This window comes from Periplaneta americana, chromosome 6, assembly GCF_040183065.1.
Source record: "Periplaneta americana isolate PAMFEO1 chromosome 6, P.americana_PAMFEO1_priV1, whole genome shotgun sequence".
Lineage (NCBI taxonomy): Eukaryota > Metazoa > Arthropoda > Insecta > Blattodea > Blattidae > Periplaneta > Periplaneta americana.
Genome location: NC_091122.1, coordinates 171,216,549 through 171,241,954, shown reverse-complemented (window position 1 = coordinate 171,241,954; position 25,406 = coordinate 171,216,549). Strand labels below are relative to the sequence as shown.

At 37.7% G+C, this 25,406-nt stretch overlaps 1 protein-coding gene across 1 annotated transcript in view; it reads left to right on the top strand.

The window, feature by feature from the left end:
• Window positions 1-4,413, top strand: part of LOC138702284 (SH3 and multiple ankyrin repeat domains protein 1-like) — a 611,685-nt gene extending 607,272 nt beyond the window's left edge. The window contains exon 4 of the mRNA XM_069829866.1: window positions 2,454-4,413. Coding sequence (XP_069685967.1) covers window positions 2,488-4,413 — 1,926 coding nt within the window. The 5' untranslated portion in view covers window positions 2,454-2,487. The remainder of the gene's footprint in view (window positions 1-2,453) is intronic.
• Window positions 4,414-25,406: the final 20,993 nt, after the last annotated feature.

The window sequence follows — 25,406 nt, the reverse complement described above, 5'->3', positions numbered from 1 at the left end:
ACTCTCTTGCATTTGATATGGGCTATTGATGCTTTGAATTAATTGTGTGAAACATTATTTCACTCAGTACTCTATTTTCACTGGTGATTATTGCGTTACGCAGGCAGGCGAAATATCGACGGTGCGTTCGGCATATGTACATCTAATTTAATCGGAGTTACGCAGTGGTCTCGTTAGCATCCAGCTGGAATTGGCAAGCTCCGAATTGTTTTGAATTTAGCAGAAATTTATACATAAGGGATTTACGCTCTTTCAGATACTATGTATGCGACTAGATCAAACAGAAGGATTATATACTGTTGCATATGTTATAGATGTATTATTTTGTTCTAAATAGTGGCATATACTAGGAAAGAGCGTCCATTCTTTCCGTTTCTTCTTTTATCTTTTTTTCCCCTGGATCTCTAGTATTTGCTACTATTAAAAGGAAAACGGGTAATTTTGTTCCCCTTTTTACCCTGGATCATTCTGTACTTACTACTATTCAAATCAAAACGAATCATTTCTGTTACCTTAATACATGGATATTTCTGTACTTCTACAATTCAAAGTAAAACAAATAATTTCTGTTAACTTTTTTTTTCCCTGAATTATTCTGTATTTGTTATCATTCAAAGCAAAACGAATCAATTGTCTTACCTTTTCTCCTGTATCATCCTTTACATGCTATGATTCAAAACAAAACGAGTAATTTCTGTTACCGTTTTTCCTAGATCATCCTGTACTTGCTACCATGTAAAGCAAAACGAATAATTTCTGTTACCTATTTTTTTTTCTCGGATCTCTAGTATTTTTCACTATTCAAAAGAAAACGAGTAATTTCTGTTATCTTTTTTCCTAGATCATCCTGTACTTGCTACCATTTAAAGCAAAACGAATAATTTCTGTTACCTTTTTTTCCTGCATCTCTAGTATTTTCCACTATTCAAAACAAAACGAGTAATTTCAGTTACCTTTTTTCTTAGATCATGCTGTACTTGCTACTATTCAAAGCAAAACCAACAATTTCTGTTACCTTTTTCCCTGGATATTTCTGTACTTGCTACAATTCCAGGCAAAACAAATAATTTCTGTTAACTTTTTTTTCCTGGATTACCCTGCAGTTGTTACCATTCAAAGCAAAACGAATCATTTCTCTTACCTTTTCTCCTGTATGATCCTTTACATGCTATCATTCAAAACAAAACGAGTAATTTCTGTTACCTTTTTTCCTGGATTATCCCGTACTTGCTACCATTCAAAGTAAAACGAATAATTTCTCTTACCTTTTTCCCTGGATCATCCTGTACTTGCTAACATTCAAAGCAAACGAGTAATTTCTGTTACCTTTTTTCCTGGATCATCCTGTACTTGCTACAATTCAAAGCAAAACAAATAATTTGTGTTACCTTTCTTCCTTGATCATCCTGCACTTGCTACCATTCAAAGCAAAACGAATAATTTGTGTTACCTTTTTTCCTGGATCATCCTGCGCTTGCTACCATTCAAACTAAAACGAATAATTTGTTACCTTTTTCCCTGGATCATCCTGCGCTTGCTACCATTCAAACTAAAACGAATAATTTGTTACCTTTTTCCCTGGATCATCCTGCGCTTGCTACCATTCAAACTAAAACGAATAATTTGTTACCTTTTTCCCTGGATCATCCTGCGCTTGCTACCATTCAAAGCAAAACGAATAATTTGTTACCTTTTTCCCTGGATCATCCTGCGCTTTCTACCATTCAAAGCAAAACGAATAATTTGTTACCTTTTTCCCTGGATCATCCTGCGCTTGCTACCATTCAAACCAAAACGAATAATTTGTTACCTTTTTCCCTGGATCATCCTGCGCTTTCTACCATTCAAAGCAAAACGAATAATTTGTGTTACCTTTTTCCCTGGATCATCCTGCGCTTGCTACCATTCAAAGCAAAACGAATAATTTTTTACCTTTTTCCCTGGATCATCCTGCGCTTGCTACCATTCAAAGCAAAACGAATAAGTTTTGTTACTTTTTTTCCTGGATCATCTTGCACTTACTACCATTCAAAGCGCCCACATCTGTGGAGTAACGGTCAGCGCGTCTGGCCGCGAAACCAGGTGGCCCGGGTTCGATTCCCAGTCGGGGCAAGTTACCTGGTTGAGGTTTTTTCCGGGGTTTTCCCTCAACCCAATATGAGCAAATGCTGGGTAACTTTCGGTGCTGGACCCCGGACTCATTTCACCGGCATTATCACCTTCATCTCATTCAGACGCTAAATAACCTAAGATGTTGATAAAGCATCGTAAAATAACCTACTAAAAACATTCAAAGCAAAACGAATAATTAGTTACCTTTTTTTCCTGGATCATCCTGCACTTGCTACCATTGAAAGCAAAACAAATAATTTGTGTTACTTTTTTCTGGATCATCCTGTATTTGCAGAAGGAATCAATAGAACGCTTCACGAGCGCTATGATTTCTGTTGCAGATGTCCTGACAACGGGCCGCACAGGAGCAGCAGGATGACAGCTCCTGACGAGGACTATGGGAGGCGGGAAAGATTGCTGCTGCACCACCCACACCAGTACCCGCCCCCTGGTCCAACACCACCGCCGCCCCCACCACCCGGGGCCGGAGAGAGGTACATTCCCTCACCCTCTCCCGCCCAGAGCCACAGTGGCAACGGGGGTGGAGGTGGGGGTGGAGAGCGTTACCTACCAGCCCCGACGCCACCCCCGGGAGACCGATACATCCCGCCACCGGCTCCAGCTCCCGGGGACAGATACCTGTCGCCTCCTGGAGACCGATACATCCCCCCGCCTGCCCCGGCGCCGGGGGACCGCTACCTGCCATCGAGCGAGAGGTACCTCCAGAGTTCGTCGACGAGCGATAGGTACAGCCCTGGGGACCGCTACCTGCCGCCTGCGCCGTCATCTGGCGACCGATACATCTCGCCGCCCGCGCCGGCCCCGGGCGACAGGTACCTCCCGACCCCTTCCAGCGACCGCTATCTGCCACCTCCAGCCCCCGCCCCGGGGGAGCGGTACCTGCCACCCCCGGCACCGGCACCGGGAGAACGATATCTGCCGCCACCTTCATCGGCGACCCCTGGAGGACCTGGCGACCCTTATATGCGCCGCGATCTGGGCTACCACCACCACTACCGGCTCCCGCACCCCTCGTACCATCACCCGCACCACCCCTCCCACCACCAGTACCACCCTCACTACCACCACCAGCACCACCACCAACGCGCCCTGCCGCCCGCACCTCACCATCGCTCCCTCAACTACCACCCTCACACGCCGCACCACGTGGTGCCCTCGCCCAACAGGGGGCACATCCGCTGCTGCCCTTCGCCCAGCCACTACGGGCCCTCGGCCGACTCCCCTTACATCTTGTCCTCGACCGGAAGTCCGGGCGGCAGCTCGTCGTCCGGCAGCATCACGGGGGTGTGCCCATCTGCGGGGAACGCCGCTTCCGTTACCGGTTCGGTGAGCGCAGCTACTTCCGGTGTTGTGATGCTGAGCTCGGGCAGCAGCAGCGCCGCGGCGGCGAGCACCGGAGTCGCGGTCGCCAACTCGTCAACCTCGTCGTCGTCGTCGGCATCATCGGCGACAGCTCCAGCAGTCGGTGCGGCGAGTGCTCTGCTAGGAAGTGCCAACGGAAGTGTTGCCAGTGTTAGTGCAGGGGCGAGTAGCACGCGTGAGTACATGACGTCACCCTCGCCATTGTTGCCTCATCGTGGACGGACGCCTCCTTGTAACAGTGGCGGCGGCACCGGTAGTAGTGTTGCTCAACGTCTGCTCCCTCAGTCGACGCAGTTACCGCCTTCCACTTCCAGTAACAATAACGTACCCTCCAACACGACATCTTCCGCGTCGAACATACCCGTCATCGAGTACGTCGGCGCCAGCGGCGGCAGACACGTGTCCACCCCCACGCCGCCCCCTTCATCCCTTCTGCCGCGGTGCAGCAGCCTAAACAGCTGCGATCTGGGGATCGAGAATCCCTTATGCGGAAGTGGGGACGGCGTCAGCAACAGCACTGGAAGTATCGGAGGGGGTAGCCACCATCACCATAATCACCATAATCACCATCACCACCATCAAGCTCCTCCTCGAAGGGGGTGTAGTGGGGTGCTCGAGAAGATAGACCCTTCCCAAGGCTCGACGATCTCTCTGTGTTGCGGGAGCGGTCGCAGGTTCGCGACCGTGCAGACACCTTCTCACCAATCCCAGCAGACCGCTTCCACGGCTGTGCAATGCTTGCCGCCGTCTTCTGGCGTCAGCGTCCCGGCGGCGGATCTGCCGGCGTCCACCACCACCACCACGGTCACCACCGTCACCAGACCGGAGTCGCGGCAGTCTCTGGCTGCATCCGCTGTGACCACGCCGTCTCACCCGCCCCTGCAGCACAGCACACCGCATCACACCTCTCTCTGGTGAGTACCAACTCTAGTCTAGCCTTGGGCACAAAGGGGAAGTGAAACGGCACTCAGAAACCCCGCCCACGTGCTTTTCGTTTACACTGCTTTAAAAACAAACTCACAGTAGATACTGTGCCATTACTGATGGATTTCAGACGTCCAGCGAGAGCTAAAAGTTCATAAAAGCTATGATTCCTGTCCTATACAATCCGTCACTGAGCAATTCTTAACTTCCTGTCTACTCGTCTCACAAGGAAACGTTCTGATGGGGGCAGATAAAAAAGTTAAATTTTTTTCTTCCGCTATGTTAATAATGTCAAAAGAAGTGCTTATACGAATTTTGGCCACTCGACCGCAATTTGGAGGGCCGTAAAATAAGTTGTATGTATGTATTTATTTACACTGCAAGTGGGCAAGCACCCGGTGGCAGTGGTATATACAATATAAACAATACACAATAAAATGATAAGCAATACACAATAAAATTTACAATACACAATACAATTTTACAACACATATACAATTTTATACACAATACAATAAGAATACACAATACAATTTAACACAATAATAATAAAACATAAATAAAATACCTAATTTTACAATACAACCTACATAATTATGTATAGGTCCTACATAAGTTTCAATAGTCTTTCACTTTACTCTCATCTCATTCCCTGTAGTGGCACTATGACGCATTTCACTGACACTTTAGCACACATTTCACTGACACTCTGTAACACATTTCACTGACACTATAGAACACATTTCATTGACGCTATAAATTATCACTGATCGAAACTGTTCACTGCACTGTAAAACCATAACTTCACTGACTCACCTCGCTTCACTGATACAACAGTTCAAATAAGTCAAATAATTACATCCTTATGCATACTTATAAACAGAATTACATTTAAACTAAACATTTCTAGTCTAAGGCCCTCTTACACGCTATTTTTAAACAATTTACAATTCAAACCAAGGAAGTAAACTCGTCAGGCTAGATAAATACATGTCACCTTAAAAAATTAAATGTTGAATGTCACCTTAATTTTAATTTGCACTTTATACACAACTTTTTAAGTTCGCCAAAAGCTGCTAACAGAAAAAAAACACAGTTTCATTAGACAAATTTATTGGAACAAACACAGCAATTGTTGGGCTATTTTTAAACATACTTTCCATGGGAATTGAGACATTTCTCATATCATGAGATCGACAGAGAGAGGTGCTGACGCAGTCAAACGCTGGTTCCGATCTGAGGCGGCTGACTTCTACGGCACAAAAATTGATCCTATGGTATGACAAATGTCCCAGTTCCAGTGGGGGATATGTTGACAAATAGCACAACAATTGCTGTATCTGTTTAAATAAAGATTTCTATGCAGTTTTGCTTTTTTCTATAAACGGCCCCAGGGAAAATCACTTTCTGGACGGCCTCGTAATTGCGGCCGAGTGGCCAAAATTTGTATAAGCATTTATTTTGGCATTATTAACATGGTGGAAGAAAAAATTTTAACTTTTTTATCTGCCCCCATCAGAACGTTTGCTTGTCAGCCGGGAAAGTTGGCGGGGGGAGTTAAGTGGAAATCTGCAGTGACTCGATTGAGGCGTTAGTGTCCAGGCTTGAACTAGTCGATGTCTGACAAACAAACAATCTCAAGAGGGCACATAAAAAAGTTATTTTTTTTTCTTCCACCATATTAATAATAATGTAAAAACAAGTGCTTATACAAATTTTGGCCACTCGATCGCAATTACGAGGGACGTAAAAAGATAAGTTTCCCTGGGGTCTTTACAGAAAAAAAAAACAATTTCATGGAAAGGTTTATTGGGACAGACACAGTAGTAGTTGAGCTATTTTTCAACATATTCCCCACCGAAACTGACACATATTTGTCATACCATGGGATCGACAGAGAGATGCAGACGGTTGTTACAAACTAACAAGGCGGTAGACTTCTACGACATAGGGATACAAAAGTTGATCCAGATAGGTTACTAAATATACTAATGAACTTAATTCAGACAGACAACTAACACACAAGAAATAAAAAGAAAGAGCCACCGGCGTGGCTCAGTCGGTTAAGGCGCTTGCCTGCCGGTCTGAAGTTGCGCTCGGGCGCGGGATCGATCCCCGCTTATGCTGATTACCTTGTTGGGGTTTTTCCGAGGTTTTCCCCAACCTTAAGGTGAATCCCAGGTAATCTATGGCGAATCCTCGGTCTCATCTCGCCAAATACCATCTCGCTATCACCAATTCATTGACGCTAAATCACCTCGTAGTTGATACAGCGTCGTTAAATAATCAACTAAAAAGAAAAAGAAAGAGAAGACGTGAGAAATAAAAACACATTTAATATAAATTGACAGTCAGAGAGAAGCCAATGACATTCAATATTATTATACTCCAATTTTACAGAGAACCCTATTTTATCTGAGATAGATATGTTAGGGTTATAAATACATAATAATAATAATAATAATAATAATAATAATAATAATAATAATAATAATAATAATAATAATAATAATATTTATTACTATTATTACATTGATTAATGAACTCTCCTATTGAATTAATCTTACGTTTCAATTATGAATTAATACAATTTTACAAATCTATAAATGACATTCAATAAAAACATGAATATAGTCGATAGAAATACAAAGGTAAAAAATACATACATTTGTTAGTATTATATATTATGGGTAATTTTATAAATTTCTATTTTAGAAGGTTCAATTTTTAAATATTTTAAATTTGGAAAATGGTTTGTAATTTTATTATAAAGTCTTGGGCCGAAACTAGCACCATGTTTAAGAGCTGCACTTGTATGACATTTAGGCTCAATTAATGGGAAAGTAGAATTTTGTCTTCTAGTATGATATTCATGTCGATTAGATTTATGTTTTACTTGATTTCTATGGTAGTAAGTTAGTAAACTATATTTATAAATTTCTTCAATAGTTAATACTTTAAAATATATGAATTAAATTTGTCGCGTAATCCATATTTCTGGTCAGAACTCATTACAAACTTAGTTTCTTTTTGAGCTGTTGTAGAATTTACATCGTACTTAACTGAAGCTAATTTTTGTTTCCATTTAGTAATCGGATTAAAATTGTGTACATGACTTCCGTTCTTAATTTGACTATGGTTCCGATTCTGTTATTCAGATATGTAATATATACTTCTCATTTAACTGTTAGCTTGTATAGACTTGTGAACCTACATTGTCTCCATTAGTTAGGCCTATACGTTGTCTGCTTTGTAGACGACCAAATTAATTCTCTACTTCATAATTAGTGGCGAAGGTATAAACTGTGTAACTGTATAATCAACATTATATGAGGGCTTCTTAACTTTCACCACTAAATAAACAATTGCTATCCGAAAACAAACATTCTGTACGTAAAAATACGCTTCAGTGTTATAACTAGTATTCGGTACGTTGCTTTCCCTTACTTAGTTATGAATGAACCATAAAATTTAACTTGAAACATTTTTGCAATTAAAATTGTTTTTATACACGTATCTAGTATTACATAATGTATTGTACATTTCAAAAGTTCCACATTGTAAACTGGGAGGCAGACTTTCGTGTTTTTCTGAAACAATGAAATGTGTTAACACGTTTTCAGCTAAATGATCTCCGCTTTTAACTTTAACTAATGTGTTGTGAAGTAACTTGACTATAAACCTTGTCAATGTTCAAGATAAACAGTAATAATTGCCATGTTACTGTATAATATATCACAGAACTTTCTTTCTATCGAGGGTTTTTCACACCTCTAGGGGGCGTTGTTTGGTATTTTTTTTTATTTATACTAGACGTACATATGGTGAGGCGTTCGTGCTATCGTAAGTAAGCAGAATGATAGTCCATTACGTTTTTGTCCATTCGTAATTTAGTCCTAATTTTACGTTTGTCCAGTCAAATGTATGTCCTGCATCACATTTTGTCCACAAATCTTTCGTCCATATCATTGTAGTATTATGTGAAATTTCGTTCTATATATATTTTTTGTTCTTACCTGATTTAGTCCAGATTTATTTACTTTAAATTTTCGTAGCTGTATTTATTACAAAAAAAGAATCACTGAAATTTATTTATTTATTTAAATTTAAATATACAGAATAAAGAATAAAATTACAATTACAGAAATAGAAATAAAATAATACAATCAATATAAAAAAGGAGATACAGTAATATTAACAAAATTTGAGGACCGAATGAGCAGCGCTCGTGTTCGGTCGCAGTTCAGATATATTATTAATAGGCATATAAGAATAGTACATTATGCAACGAGCCTATAATGAAGGTAATTAAGAAGCGAGTATGGATATTTATGAAACGAGCGCAAACGAGTTTCATAATTTTCATACGAGCTTCTTAATTACCATTATAGGCGAGTTTCATACGACTTTTTATGCTCGACCATATTTCTAACTTGATATTATTAATTTTCTTTGTATCTGACCTTGACCAATGTCCCGTATGTTGTGAGATGTGCGCAGACGCGAAAGTATTGATTTTTTCCGAGGAACAGATGTCCACATTGACCTTGCTAGGTCATAAGAACCTACAGAAATAACATTCAAATTAAATTAGACATTGAAAAACAAGATGACAAATTGAATTTATTTGAATATTATTTACAATTAACGCTAATTATTATAGTAACAGAACATAACCTTCTGCGACAGTATTGGATTTCCAGCCTCCGTGACTTTTCGCTAATTCTCTTTCGATTGCATATCCGAGAATAATCGACACTTGCGGTTTTATAACGGTAGAAAGCTGACTTGTCATTGGCTGAACAGTTGTAACCTGAGTCGTCATTGGCTGAAAGACCTGACCTGTAATGAGTAGGTGTACTTTAATGACATGCATTTAAGGTCTGCTACCAGGTGTATAATTACTACATTTCGGCATGGTCGAGCATAAAATATACAAAGTAAAATAAAATAGGAACTAAAATTAAAACTACAGCTACAGTGAAATTATATAATATAATAGACCTATATTAATATAAGAGGAATATAGAAAATGAAATAAAATAAAATAGGAAATAGAAATTAAAATAACAGCGGCAATGAATTTATATAATATAATATTAACATAGAGAAGAATAATATCGTATGTGAAAAAAGTAGGACAATTTATAAAAAAAATATAAATTCCAAAATTATATAATATAGGCAGATTAATTCATACACTTAGGCTATAAATTTATTTAATCAAATTGAAGACATTAACACGTTTCTAATTTTCTTGTTATATTTTAGTGGGTTACATGTTAGAAGTTCTGGGTGTAATTTAGCTAAAGAATTATGCAACCGAGGGCCAAAATTAATGCTATGCTTTAGACCAGCAGATGCGAGACATTTAGGTTCTACTAATGTTGAATTACTATTTCGTCTTGTGTCATGATTATGTGCCTGTAATAAAAACTTATTACGATTTTTATGATAAAATTTTAACATAGTAAGTTATATTTATAAATTTCTTCAATATTAAATACATTAAATTCAGAATAAATTAATTTAGCTGGATAATCAAAACGTTTCTTCAAACAAATTTTAATTATTTCTTTTTGAACTAAATTTAACGGACTAAGATTAATTTTTGTACTTCCACCCCAAACAATAATACCATATTGATTGATAGACTGAAAAATGGTCAAATAAACATAAAACATGGCATTTATTTTCAGTTTTTTCAAAGAACAAAGATCATGCATTCATTGCAGGTATTTCTTAGAAAGTGTAATTTCCTTCTTTAATTTCCATCTTCGGGGTTCTGTGGGTTGCTGTGTAATTTCATTACAGGTTGACCGATTCTCACATAGCCAATCTATCCTGGTTCGATTCTTTTATAAGAGTGGTGTTGATAACAGTAGCCATCTTTTATGAGCAGTGGTTTGTTCCTTTTTGAAATAATAATTTTGGGATCCATACCTGATAATTTTAAGTAAAACTAATGTATGCATTTCCCTAGCAACACCTGTCCATTTTTGAGTTCTCCATTATTTGGTATTATATTGCTGGTGTCTGTTTAAAACGAGCTTCTAGTATCTGAATATCCAAAATCAACCACGATTGAACAATATGTATATTTTGGGCTAAATTTTTGTGGACTAAAAAATTTCCGGACGAAATTCACTCTTGAACGAAAATGCTATGGAGTTATTCCACTGGACTTAAATGTGTTGGTCATAGAAATTTGGACGAAATGTTGTATTGGACGAAAATGTTTGTACAAACATTCGTATTAGCTTGACACTCCGCCTGAGAAAACACAATATATTACATTTATATTTAAGAAATGTACGTGATCACGCGGAATTTGAGCCGACTGACATGAATTTTCTAATTATTCTTCACAAGCGAAGTCATCTGGGTCATTGGATACTAGACTTTTACACCACGACGAAATGAAACACAAGAGAAAAATATATTATATATGTAACTTGTTTCATGAACCCTTTCCGCTCGAAAGAATCCATTTGGAATCAGTAACATTTCTGTATTCTCCGACTCATATGATTCGACTGATGATTCCATTCGGTATCCTCAGAAGTAGTTTCATTCTTTACTGATAGAGTGCAGCACCCGCCAATTCCTTGGCCAGCTGTTAGTAGGAAGAGGATTGATTTGTTTTCTTGTTTCTCCATGGTGTGTCTATGACTTTGTGCAGCCATAAATTCAGGTGAGAAAACGTTAACAAGGCTAGAATTACAATGCAGTTAAAAAGGTTAAATATGCAGTTTCAGAACTGCAGTAATGACGTAAAATATGTTATACATGAGCTATTAAGTTATTTAATTAAAAAAGTAACGACTTCGCTGTGATAATATTTTAAATCAAGGTGGCGTTTTACCTGATTGACTAGTTTCGATGTTATTTGTATCATCTTGCGTACAGAACACAAGACACACTACAACAACATTTCAACACACACAAGACACACAACAAATACAACCTAATAAGTATATACAAACTATCATGCAATAGTTGCAATGACTTATACATTGGACAGACTGGAAGATCATTTCAAAACATGTTACAAAGAACGTATCACAGCCATAATCTAATCACACAACAATTCAACCTACGCAAGAACACAAAAACTTCAACCACAACTATAGCTATTTCGACTTCACAATGTCTGAATAGGTTAAGCAGTCATAAATATACAATTATTAACATTTTGTGAGCGAATTTTAGGGATACAGTGGACTCTCCTAAGTTCGACAGAACAGAATTGAAAGTTCTGACCAATAAGGGTAGTGTCGACCTGGTTGGCGAGTTGGTATAGCGCTGATCTTCTATGCCCAAGGTTGCCGGTTCGATCCCGGGCCAGGTCGATGGCATTTAAGTGTGCTTAAATGCGACAGGCTCATATCAGTAGATACACTGGCATGTAAAAGAACTCCTGCAGGACAAAATTCCGGCACATCCGGCGACGCTGATATAACCTCTGCAGTTGCGAGCGTCGTTAAATAAAACATAACATTTAACATTTAATAAGGGTAGTGGATGTGGCAGGTGAAATGAATACAAATTCTTATTAGTTATCCATCAACGAATACAGTACTGCACTTGCATTTCCTGCCCGCCCCGAGATTTGTGTATGCGCTTCTAGTACCACAGTGGGTTTCGACAGTTCCGTCTCACAAACGGCACAATTCTCAAATAGAAAAAGAAGAGTTCATTAATTTAAAATCAGTGATCAATATGAATGTTGTAATCAATAAAATATTCTGTTTTCCTTTAATAAAAGTATAACTAAAAGACAAGGATCAATTTCAATTCAAATGACAAACCCATTTCTTTGTGCCCATATAGGGGCGTGTCTAATTCTCCTACGTAAGCAGTCGAAGTATAGGATGTCGAACTTAAGAGCTTCCACTGTATATTACTTACTTTTTTATTTTATTCACGTTATAGTCCTAATAAATGTCACTCGAGGTCTGAGATCTCCCAAATAAATCCACTCGTTTTACTCGTGGATTTATCGGAAAATCTCAGACCCCTTGTGACATTACTATAGACAATTTTATACTGTCAATATGAAAGGGGTAGGAGGTACATGGCAATTAATCTCGCCTAAGATATATATAAAATTCCACTCAATCCATTTAAAAAATCATTTCAAAATCTGAGTAACTGATGCATAATTACTCTCCCTAAACATTTTTTTTTTCTAATTTTCCTCTCAATCACAAGAATTAGTGTATTTCTTATTGATTTTCTTGTACACTATATCGTCGTTGTTCCTGCAATAACTCCAATGTGACATATTTATCGATTTTCAGATTTTTACTCTATTGAATAACTTAAATAGTGCTACAGCAAATCATAAAATCTCCTATATGTAATTATATTTCTTTGTTTCGAAAATGTAAGAATTCACAGTCTCCTATGTATACCCCTAATCCCGTGATAAAATTTCAATTGACTGTCATGGAGTTTTTGAAATCCCTAACAGATGCCAGGAGAGGTTTCTTTTCAATTCTATTGACTACCCGCCTTTTGAATAGAAGCAGTCGGCTGCAGAAGCTTTTGTTCAGTGAAAGGTGGTTGACCAGTAAGTTTTTCTTTCTCTTGTGACCGCTCCTGAAGAAACATTTTATATTTGAAGTAAGAATTAATATAGCTTTATAAAAATGATATACAGTAATACTGTAGATTAAAGTCAGCTGAATCAATGTGTATGATTATTTAAACATTATGAGACAATAACAATGCTAGAGGAGCTTTCCCATTTTCGGATTTATTTTCATATTTCTCCTTTCTGGCTTACTCGACCAGTGATGCCAACGCTAAATTGTGAAAATTAATGTATATGAAAGAAAATAGTTCGTGGAAATAATAATAGAAATAAGTTCTAGAAAACATCAAATAAAATAATAGGGCATACATTTAACTTAATTACTGCTGTTGTTAGGAATATCAATAATGAGAAATAATCGTGTTGTAATTCAATTTATTCGAATTTAATTTTGTATTGAATTTATCTTTCAGTTTATTTTGGTTATAATATATTAATATGTAATATGTATTTCTGTAGTTACACAAGTATTTTCTATGAATTTGTCACCTAAGCCCTTTCTCTATGCTGTAATTTCTTTCTTAATCCATATTAACACAATATACCATGACTTTAAAGTGTTTTTCCAAATACACGTTTGTTTTCTGAGCAGTTAATGAGGATTATTTTAGTATCACGGAATTAGGAAACCACTATCACGGAATTAGAATCCCTGTCACGGATTTAGGAGCCACTGTATAACAATGAAGAATCATATATTATATACCAAACTTGTAAAACTGTTGACACTGAATGTTGTAAAAACTGTAGCTAAAGGTCCAAATAACGTCATTTAGGTGTTATTTGAAAATTTGTATTACAATTCTGGCATAAATATAGACTTGATTAAATATATCACGGAATTAGGCAACCTTACCCTACGGCTGCCATATGATGAATAAATGTGTTTTTTCTTCCTACTGAAAAATGTTATACGTGTATTTTGCACAAAGGAGTTATTGCAGGAACAACGACGATATACACTTTTCAAATGTAAAATAATTTCTATTTCAAATAGAGACTATATAAAAGACATACAACTATAGACCATTGCAATGACGTAGTACACTTTCTGAAGACAAAAGCAGTGCTAATGACTCAGAAAGCAACAAGGTTGCTAATCTAGATCCTTGCAGGGTGTCAGGGATTTGTGAAGGTTAGGCCCCTTATTCCTAAAGTTTACTTTCTCTTTCAATATGAATGTTAATTCCTAAAGCTCGCGTGTTTAGCTAGGAATAATGAAATGTCACATTCATGTTCTTCATATCCTTTGTTCTGCCTATGTCACCTCTTCCCCACCCGCTGTAACTCGTAACCAAGAAGACAGAAAGTTAATATTTTTTATTAATGTCTGGATGAGCATCTATTGTAAGTTACAATGTAACTGCCTCCCTGCCTTCCTACTTAATCATCTTTCAGCTACACGTTGCAGGAGATTTATGGACCAAAATGAGCAACCCAACAGTTTCTACTCTAATATGCATTCGTGGTTTGAATTCAGAAATTCGTTCAGTTATGTTCCTTTGAGAATGTGAACCGTAGTCGAATCTAACATTTATGTTGTAAATGTTAACATATTACGATCCTCTACGTCTAAGGCCCGATTGTATAAACCATTTAATCTTAGATCAGAGGTTAAATTGATCCTTGTTTCAGCTGAACTTGGAATTTTGTGTTGTATAAAGTCTAATCTGAGATTAATTTGTCTCAAACTAAAGTCAACTTTGACTGAAGAAATTTCTCCGATTAAGTTAGATGATCCAAGTTCAGTTATTTCTTTTCTGTTTGAAATATACGAGTGACAGATTGTGCAAATAAAATATCCATTATTATTAATATTAATAGATATGTTAGGTACATTTATATATATTTCTTTCAATTTCTTGCCTTAATACACAAACAATCTTATATTTTATAAGGCTCTATCGTGTTCAGCATTATCAAATAACATAACCTATAATTATATTATGTTTATAACAACCATTAATTATTAATGGATATGATAGGTACATTCATAAATGTTCAATTAACTGTATTACTAAACGAAAATTGTCGTTTTATAAAGCTTTATTATGTTTAGCAGTATCAAACACCATAACATGATAACAACTTGGAGAACAGTCAGCCTTCTTCTTATTGTCCGCCATTATTTACATTACACAAAAAAAAAACAGTGTCTGCAACAGAGTGTATGGAAAGTCGCCAAAAAGTAGTTGCAAAGTCGCTAGATTTCTCATTATCAACAAAGAAAGCTTACATTTTGTCACTATGGGGTGCTAAAAAGGTCACTAAATCCCTATTTAAGCAATATAAAAGTTAAAAGAAATTGTTGTTGAAAAAGAGTTAAAGTCGCTAGATTGGCAACACTGAACAAACCTGTATAACATGGTCCGCGCATCACGTATTTCACCTGTTTATGCGATGTTGCCAAATCCTTTTCACGTGAACTTAGATTGCATTTGAACCAAGGTAATTTGATCGCAGAAAAGTTTTATACAATAGAAGAAGTGTCTGAACTCGGTTCACTTTTCGATCTTCGATCAAAGTTGATCTTTAGTCAGGGAGTTTTATACAATTGGGCCTAAGAGTTTGACTGATATCGTTAACTTATAAACTCTATAAGCAAGACGAAAGCTTCAGCTTTTCAGGAAGAGCATATAAAAAGGGTGAGAACAGTAGCAGGTTAATATATGAAATAGTTGAAGAAACGAGAAGTTTTAAATATTGTGACTTTTGTACAAAACAATAATGTAGTTTTATTCTCACAACAATAATCACTTTCTATAATTGAATGTAAATACTCCCGTCAACAATGGGATTTCCACTCCACACAGCAACACAGTATTCGTTATTGCATTCCACAGACGACAATGACAATTCACTTGGATTATTGAAGCACTATTTACAACACAGAACTGTCAGTTCTCAGTTCACAGCAGTGTTGCCAGTTCTCCGAAAATTTCCGGAGATCTTCGGAATTTTTTTAACTTCCCGGAAAAATAGGAAATAAAGTTGTAATCTCCAGATTTTTTTATGTAGGAAATTATTTTTTTAGAAAAACCAATCTCTGGCATACATTAAAACTGGTAGATGAACATTATATAGTTAAAGTTTTGTTAATATTTTATAACTTGACTACTAATGCTTCCCTAAATATGAAATATGTAACGCATAAAAACGAACATAATCTGGTCTGGAGAAACATCTATGATAGGAAGGTGGTGACTACTAATCAAATTGGTGAGTAGAAAAATTAAAGTAGAAATCTTTTTATTATAGGTTCATATATTGTAATAGTTAGGAGGTTATAATAACATTTTATGTGATTTTCGAAAGTGCGTCCGGAAATTGTGGACAAATCTCAGGATTTTTTTCATTACCATCTCCGGAAATATTTTTCCAAGATCTGTCAACACTGGTTCACAGTTTGTTTGCCTTGGCTAGTTCTTCTAGCTCAGTCACTCGAGTTCACAGTATCTCGAACCCCAGATCTTCAGAGACAGTCCACTGAACTTCGAACTCAGGTCCCCCAACTGCGGTCCACTGCACTCACGCAGCTGCGGACACACACAAGTCGAACTCCTGTCTCGAAGCTGGCTTCACTGCTACACTGACTGGCTGCTGACCAAAAACTAGCAACGACGAAAAATCGAAAAATCGAAAGAGAATTGGGAGGAGAAATTTAAAAGGTACGCAAAACGCGTCCTTGCAAGGGGTTGGGGGCTGTACAAAACTAAATATGTGAGCTCCAAGCCTGTTGGCCACTAGTCTCACTCCGGGTTACGCTGCTCCACTGAAGGAGCTTTAGAGAATTTTGAAGGGGAAGCCGAAATTGGACGTAACCTCTTAGGTACCACATACGCGAGGGGGACAGATTTGATCAAGTGATCACGGAACGGGGCGAGGAGGAGATGGCTGGTGTTTGCCGTTAGGATGGCAAGACGCTGTCATCAGTTGTTCAATGACAAGGCATGTGAAGGCCGTCGGAAGAACCGCCGTGAATTTTAAATCTGCAATTTGAGAGGTCCCTGTCCTTTCAAATTGCGACTAATTGAGTGACCTCGTACATTTAATAGACAATTTAGAGGTTCTGAACTAGGGCATACGTCGTTTACAAGAAAGGGGAATATATATGGGGAAGGGCATATAGGTCCGTGGCCCATTTCTTATAAGGCTCATCCCGACATTTGTCTTACGCCTTAGGAAAACCACGGAATACCTTAGGCTAGCAACGAATGCTTGCGTCTCGTATTTGTAACTAAACCATAGTTTCGGGAAAGTACGATGCTAGAAATTTCTACAGATGTCCAGAAGATGGCACCTCTCGATTTCTCTGGATTTCTTCCCTCAGTCGCAGGAGCATTACTTCCCCCTCTCCCTTCGTCACGTCCGCGCCGCCACCTCGCGCCCCCCTCTCCTGCCGGACGCGCACGAGGTTCCCCGAGCGCCGAGAATATTCGGCCTGCCGTCACAATATTATTTTGAGAAATTTAATTGCGGACAACAGAAAAGAAGCGATAGATAAAAAGTAATAAACTCTATAAACCACATTCCACTCACATCTTTAGAGGTACTGTTCAAGATGTCCACCATCAGCGTGCGTGCAGCTTTCACATCTTCTAGTCCAATTATGACGAACTCTGGCCAGTAATCTTTCACTGTTCCGAATTTTTTCGTGACCTGGATCATGTCTAAGTACTCACGATTTGTGAACTCTGGCATCTCGTAGTATTGAAATAAACTAAACTGTATCGCTATACGTCCAACTGCACACTAATGCAATGTAAACATCACAAAAGCTGATCAGTTGCGAGTACTAGGCAAACTATCTGCCGTCCCGACAGCGATGCCAGATTTTTAGACCTTATGTACGTCACTCGACAATCAGTGTTTCGATTAATTCGAAATCTGTGAATTTTCTAATTAAAATACTGCTGCAACGTGAACATAACAAACGTTCTCTTCATTGTTATTCAAAAAATTAAACCTGTTTTAAACAGTATTCGTAAAATTCGCTATCGAAATGTTGGCATAAAAGTATTATTATTTTTTTTTTAAATCTCGCAAAAACGAGCAAAATGGTATTAGACTTTCTTGTTCGTTATATTTTATGAAATCACATCCTACAATTAATCATCATCATCCTTCACGAATTAGGCCTCTGTAGACCTGTTTCGGCCCCATCTATCAGTCTTCTAAAAGGTCTTCCTGGTCGACGATGTCCTCTAGGTTTATACTGCATCATAATTTTTGGGATTCTTGAATTTTCCATTCCTCTTACATGATCTAGCCAATTTAATTTGTATCTGTTGATTTTTTCTTCTACTGACTCTACTTTTAATTGTTCTAAAATTTCTTCGTTCCTTTTTCGGTCTAAAAGAGTATACCTTGCTGTCCTCCTGAAAAAATTTCATTTCCTTAGCTTTGATTCTGTTCATGTCTTTTCTTTAATGTCCAAATCTCGCTTCCTTATAAAAGGGAGGGTAATGCTAGTGTATTATATATTTTTATTCTTGTAGATTTCTTTACTAATTTAGCTCTTAATGTATTGTTTATTATTCTTAGAATTTGTGTAAATTTGGTAATTTTCTTGTTCACATCTTTTTTCATTTTGATAAGATATTTCACAACCCAGATAATTGAAATTTTGTACTTGTTCGAGGCATTGGTTATTGTGTATTATCTTATTTCTGACTGGGTCTTGTCCTAAAAATGCCATTACTTTTCATTTTTGTGCTGAAATTTCCATCTCAAAATCTTTTAATATTTTATTTCATATATATAATCCTCTTCGTAAATTATCCTCTGAATTGGAAATTATGACTTGATCATCGGCAAAGAGTAAGGTATTTAATGTTAGAGCACTGGTTATTTTGATTCCTGATGTGTAGATTTGGTTCCATTTTAAAATAATTTCTTTTTTATATATATATAATATAAAGTTGGTGATAGTGGACAACCTTGCCGAAATCCGTTATTAACTAATTTTCTTCCGGATATACAGTTATTTATTTTGACACTTATTTTGCTGTCTGTGTAGATTTCTATTATATTTTGTAATAGCAAATTTGGAATATTTCTATCTTGTAATATGTCGAATAAAAGGTCTCTTCGGACTTTATCAGAAGCTTTCACAAAATCAATAAAAGCTATATGGGTTTCTAAATTAAATTCTCTTCTTCTTTCTAACAAGAGTTTGATACTAAATAATGGATCTACACACGATCTTCCTTTTCTAAAGCCATTTTGACACTCCGAAAGGAAAGTTTCAGCATATTTTTTTAATTTTTCATTTAAAATCATAGTAAATATCTTGTAACATGTGTTGAGGATACTAAGTCATCTATAGTTTTCAACATTTTGTTTATTTCCTATCCTACAATTACCTTCCACCCTGTATACTATGGACATTGCGTGCGCAACTGAGGTGAGATTTCGACATGAACGCATGAACAGTTCCTCTTTAACCACAGCGAGAGAGAGAGAGATGGCATATTTATAAGCAATTAAGTACAAGATGGATGGAAGGCGTTCATCCTGGACTTTATTGTCGCCAGAAAAGGTATGCTTTATTCGATTAAACACCCCGTAAAGAACCTATAAATATTCATTTTGTTTATCTCCTATCCTACAATTACCTTTCACCCTGTATACTATGGACATTGCGTGCGCAACTGAGGTGAGATTTCGACACGAACGCATGAACCGTTCCTCTTTAGCCACAGCGAGAGAGAGATAGCATATTTATAAGCAATTAAGTACAAGATGGATGGAAGGCGTTCATCCTGGACTTTATTGTCGCCAGAAAAGGTATGCTCTATTCGATTAAACACCCCGTAAAGAACCTATAAATATTCATTTTGTTTATCTCCTATCCTACAATTACCTTCCACCCTGTATACTATGGACATTGCGTGCGCAACTGAGGTGATATTTCGACACGAACGCATGAACAGTTCCTCTTTAGCCACAGTGAAGGGGAGATAGCATATTTATAAGCAATTAAGTACAAGATGGTTGGAAGGCGTTCATCCTGGACTTTATTGTCGCCAGAAAAGGTATGCTTTATTCGATTAAACACCCCATAAAGAACCTATAAATATTCATTTGTTTATCTCCTATCCTACAATTACCTTCCACCCTGTATACTATGGACATTGCGTGCGCAACTGAGGTGAGATTTCGACACGAACGCATAAACAGTTCCTCTTTAGCCACAGCGAAGGAGAGATAGCATATTTATAAGCAAATAAGTACAAGATGGATGGAAGGCGTTCATCCTGGACTTTATTGTCGCCAGAAAAGGTATGCTTTATTCGATTAAACACCCCATAAAGAACCTATAAATATTCATTGAGAGTAAAAACATTGCATCGAGATCTGACTGCAGGTTGTAGCGGGGTGTTATTTCTTGTGACTTGGCGTTGCTAACTTGGGGCTTCATATTAGGTGCAAGACTTGGAGACTGGGTTATAAAGCGGGTAATAAAGTTTAGATGAGCATCCAGGACAAGGAAGCCGGCGGTGTTGTATGAAGATATTACCACTGCGTGCATGTTTGATCAGGCATCTCCTCACCGACGCCCTAACTAATTTTCTAAAGTCGCCAACGTCTCTGCTTCCTGGAAGATGACCTCTCCGAACTCGTCTGTATCAAACTGAAGATAATACGTTGTCCACAACTATGGAATACGCTTGTATATATACCGCACTTTGCCTCCGGCTTCTCATTCAAGCATAGTTTCTGAATACTCATTCTGCTGATGACCTATCGGATATACTTTGCACTGTCTATAGAGGAATTTCCGCGGTGTTTGCGGGGAATTCTAAGCTTGGCTATTCACACCTAACGTGTCCACAGGGCGTTTAACCCCATCGTCAGCCACCTTGACAGCTAAGTTGGCATAGTCCGGATCTGCTTACTTAACACTCTGAGACTGAGACCTAACCATCTTTCCCCTATTACGAAATATGTTAGTGGATTATAGTGATTTTCTAGCTCTCAGATTGAATTTTCTTTTACCAACTTTGTTTCGAATTGTTGGCAAAAATAATTTCTTATTACCATTTAATACGAGAAAAATTCGTACCGGCACCGGGAATCGAACCCAGGACCTCTCAGCTCTGCGCCCAGAGCTGAGAGGTCCTGGATTCGATTCCCGGTGCCGGTACGAATTTTTCTCGTATTAAATGGTAATAATACACATTGTCTACTTCATAGTAGACGTGTAATATTCAATGAGGTGGGCAAGACCTCATACATAATGAATATTGTATTGATGTATTAACTGTTAACAGTTGTTACAAACTGTTGTTGAATATGGTCACAAAGTTATATATATATATATATGCGTTCCTGCATATATGACGTGTATCGTCTCAAATGCAGGCAGTAAGGCCGTAAAAACATTACGAGAGGGATTCGGCCGGCGCCGTGGATCGTGTCCCGGCATAGCTCAGTTGGAAAGAGCGCTCAGCGCGCAGAGCTGAGAGGTCTGGGTTCGATTCCCGGTGCCGATACGAATTTTTCTCATATTAAATCGTAATAATACACATTGTCTACTTCATAGTAGACGTGTAATATTCAATGAGGTGGGCGAGACCTCATACATAATGAATATTGATGTAAAAATAATTTCGGTTTGCAGTAAAGAAAACTGATGAAAATTCATGTACCTAAGGTTGTGAATTAATAATTAATTAGTAATACTGGTAATAATTTAATATCAAATGTCTCGTGACCAGAATATTGTACGAAATGGAAATATAAAAAATTGGAAATTTATCCTTCGAAAAGGTGCAAAAATTCAGATATCTTGGATCAACAGTAACAAATAAAAATGACACTCGGGAGGAAATTAAATACAGAGTAAATATGGGAAATGCCTGTTATTATTCGGTTGAGAAGCTTTTATCACCTAGTCTGCTCTCAAAAAGTCTGAAGGTTAGAATTTATAAAACAGTTATATTACCGGTTGTTCTGTATGGTTGTGAAACTTGGACTCTCACTTTGAGAGAAGAACAGAGATTGAGAGTGTTTGAGAATGGAAAATATTTGGGGCTAAGAGGGATGACGTTACAGGAGAATGGAGAAAGTTACACAACTCAGAATTGCACGCATTTTATTCTTCACCTGACATAAAATTTTAGGAACATTAAATCCAGACGTTTGAGATGGGCAGGGAATGTAGCACGTATGGGCGAATTCAGAAATGCATATAGATTGTTAGTTGGGAGGCCGGAGGGAAAAATACCTTTGGGGAGGCCGAAACGTAGATGGGAAGATAATATTAAAATGGACTTGAGGGAGGTGGGATATAATGATAGAGACTGGCTTAATCTTGTACAGGATAGGGACAGATGGCGGGCTTATTAGAGGCGGCAATGAACCTCCGGGTTCCTTAAAAGCCAGTAAGTAAGTAGTAAGTGTTCTGCCCAAGGGCAGGTCTTTCACTGCAAACCCAGCACCCAGCATTCTCCAGTCTTTCCTATTTTATGCCTTCCTCTTTGTCTCCTCATATGATCCATAAATCTTAATGTCGTCTATCATCTGATATCTTTTTCTGCCCCGAACTCTTCTCCCGTTCATCATTTCTTCCAGTTCATCCTTCAGTAGGCAGTTTCTTCTCAGCCAGTGACCCAATCAGTTCCTTTTTATCTTTCTGATCAGTTTCAGCATCATTTTTTCTTCATCCACTGTTTCCAACACAGCTTCGTTTCTTACTCTGTCTGTCCATTTCACATGCCCGTAAATGATTTTCCGTTATTTTACAAATTGTCAAAACCTACTCATTTCTATACACAGCACACTAGCCTATGTTATTTCTTCATTCTTTTTATACAGAAGTTTTTCATGGTATTATTAAATTCCCATGTTCCGTACCCAGAAAAACACAGTTCTGCATTGTGTAACTTTCTCCATTCTCCTGCAACTTCATCCCTCTTAGCCCAAAAATATTTTCCTAAGAATCTTATTCTCAAACACCCTTAATCTCTGTTCCTCCCTCAAAGTGACAGTCCGAGTTTCACATCCATACAGAACAACCGGTAATATAACTGTTTTATAAATTCTAACTTTCAGATTTTTTGACAGCAGACTAGATGACAAAAGCTTCTCAACCGAATAATAACACGCATTTCCCATATTTATTCTGTGTTCAATTTCGTCCCTAGTGTCATTTATATTTGTTACTGTTGCTCCAAGATATTTGAATTTTTCCACCTCTTCGAAGGATAAATCTCCAATTTTTATAGTTCCATTTCTTACAATATTCTGGTCACGAGACATAATCATATACTTAATGTTTTCGGAATTTACTTCCAAACCTATCGCTTTACTTGCTTCAAGTAGAATTTCCGTATTTTCCCTAATCATTTGTGGATTTTCTCCTAACATGTTCACGTCTTCCGCATAGACAAGCAGCTGATGTAACCCGTTCAATTCCAAACCCTCTCTGTTATCCTGGACTTTCCTAATGGCATATTCTAGAGCAAAGTTAAAAAGTAAAGGCGATAGTGCATCTCCTTGCTTTAGCCCGCAGTGAATTGGAAACGTATCTGACAGAAACTGACCATACAGACTCTGCTGTACGTTTCACTGAGACACATTTTAATTAATCGAACTAGTTCCTTGGGAATACCAAATTCAATAAGAATATCATATAAAACGTCTCTCTTAACCGAGTCATATGCCTTCCTGAAATCTATGAATAACTGATGTACTGTACCCTTATACTCCCATTTTTTCTTCATTATCTGTCGAATAAGAAATATCTTATCAATAGTTGATCTATTACGCCTAAAACCACACTGATGATCCCCAATAATTTCATCTATATATGGAGTTAATCTTCTCAATAGAATATTGGATTAAATTTTGTACGACGTCAACAAAAGTGATATTCCACGAAAGTTACTACAGTTAGTCTTGTCCCCCTTCTTAAAGATAGGTACGATAATGGACTCCTTCCATTGTTCTGGTACCATTTCCTTTTCCAAAATAGCAAGTACAAGCTTATAAATTTTGTTAGATAATGCGCTTCCACCCTCTTGTATTAATTCTGCTGGAATTTGATCAATATTGTTCCTAGTACCCTCAACAACTCAAGATTCGTGACTGTATATTCTAGACTGTGGTGATATTAAATCTCTATGTCACAGTATAACGGAAATGCATTATATTTGTGTCACACAATTATTGCTTTTGTGGCAAGGAGCTGTTCATCCCTGGCCTATGCTCAGAACGAAGTATCTTGGAGCAGGGGAAGGTAAGACGTGGTGACCGAGGTTTATCCACGTTTCCGTGTTTAGTCTTGATGCTGATATCTCGAGCCTTACACAGAGACCTCTGGGGGAATTACGCGCGAATCCGCTTCCTCTGAATTCTTCCCCCCCTCCGGGAGCTCCAAGACATCTCGTCCTCCCCTCATACCACCATATAGCCCTACTAATGCGTTTCGGAACCAACTTGTTCGCCACTTGCTTATGGGGTCAAGTAATGAGAGGCGCGGAAGAAGTTCCCCGCGAGGTTAAACGGTCTGTGCCGGCGAGACAATCTGGAAAGCACTTTGATGTTGCCGGGAGTCGAGTTGGAGGTTGGAAAACTAATTTATTTACAGTTGCCTTAGGCGAGCTGCTTGGTAACCACGGTCATGCGTTCCAGTCCCGGCTAGAACATGGACACATATCCATTTCCAATGCGATATTTCGTGGTTTCTGTTTATATCTGACGAGATGACTTTTTATTTAGTTACATCTATACTAATAATAAATCTGTAGCCAAAATTTTTCTGGTAATTTTCCAAAAATAATTGGTGTTAACATATGTAATTAACCACCCTGAAACCGAAAACAGCTTTTTTGAAAATTTTCTTTGTATGTCTGTCTGTCTGTCTGTATGTTTGTTACCTTTTCACGCGATAATGGCTGAACGGATTTCGATGAAAATTGGAATATAAATTAAGTTCGTTGTAACTTAGATTTTAGGCTATATGGCATTCAAAATACATTATTTAAAAGTGTGATTATAAGGGGGCCTGAATTAAATAAATCGAAATATCTCGCTTATTATTGATTTCTGTGAAAAATGTTACATAACAAAAGTTTCTTCAAAAATAATTTGCGATAGATTTTATTCCTTGAAACATTTTGATAGGACTGATATTTAATGAGATAAATGAGTTTTAAAATTAAAATAACTGCCATCTAAGGCCGTGTAGTGAATTAAAAAACAAATGACTTCGTCTATAAGGGGCCTTGGACAGCAACAATCGAAAGCTATGAACGATAGTCCACAGAGAATGTTTCTCTGTTTGTATGAAGTAATATCGGAGCTAAATTAACCGATTTGTATAATTAATTATTTCATCATTGGAAAGTGTAGTTTCTCTAGATAGACATAATACTATAAT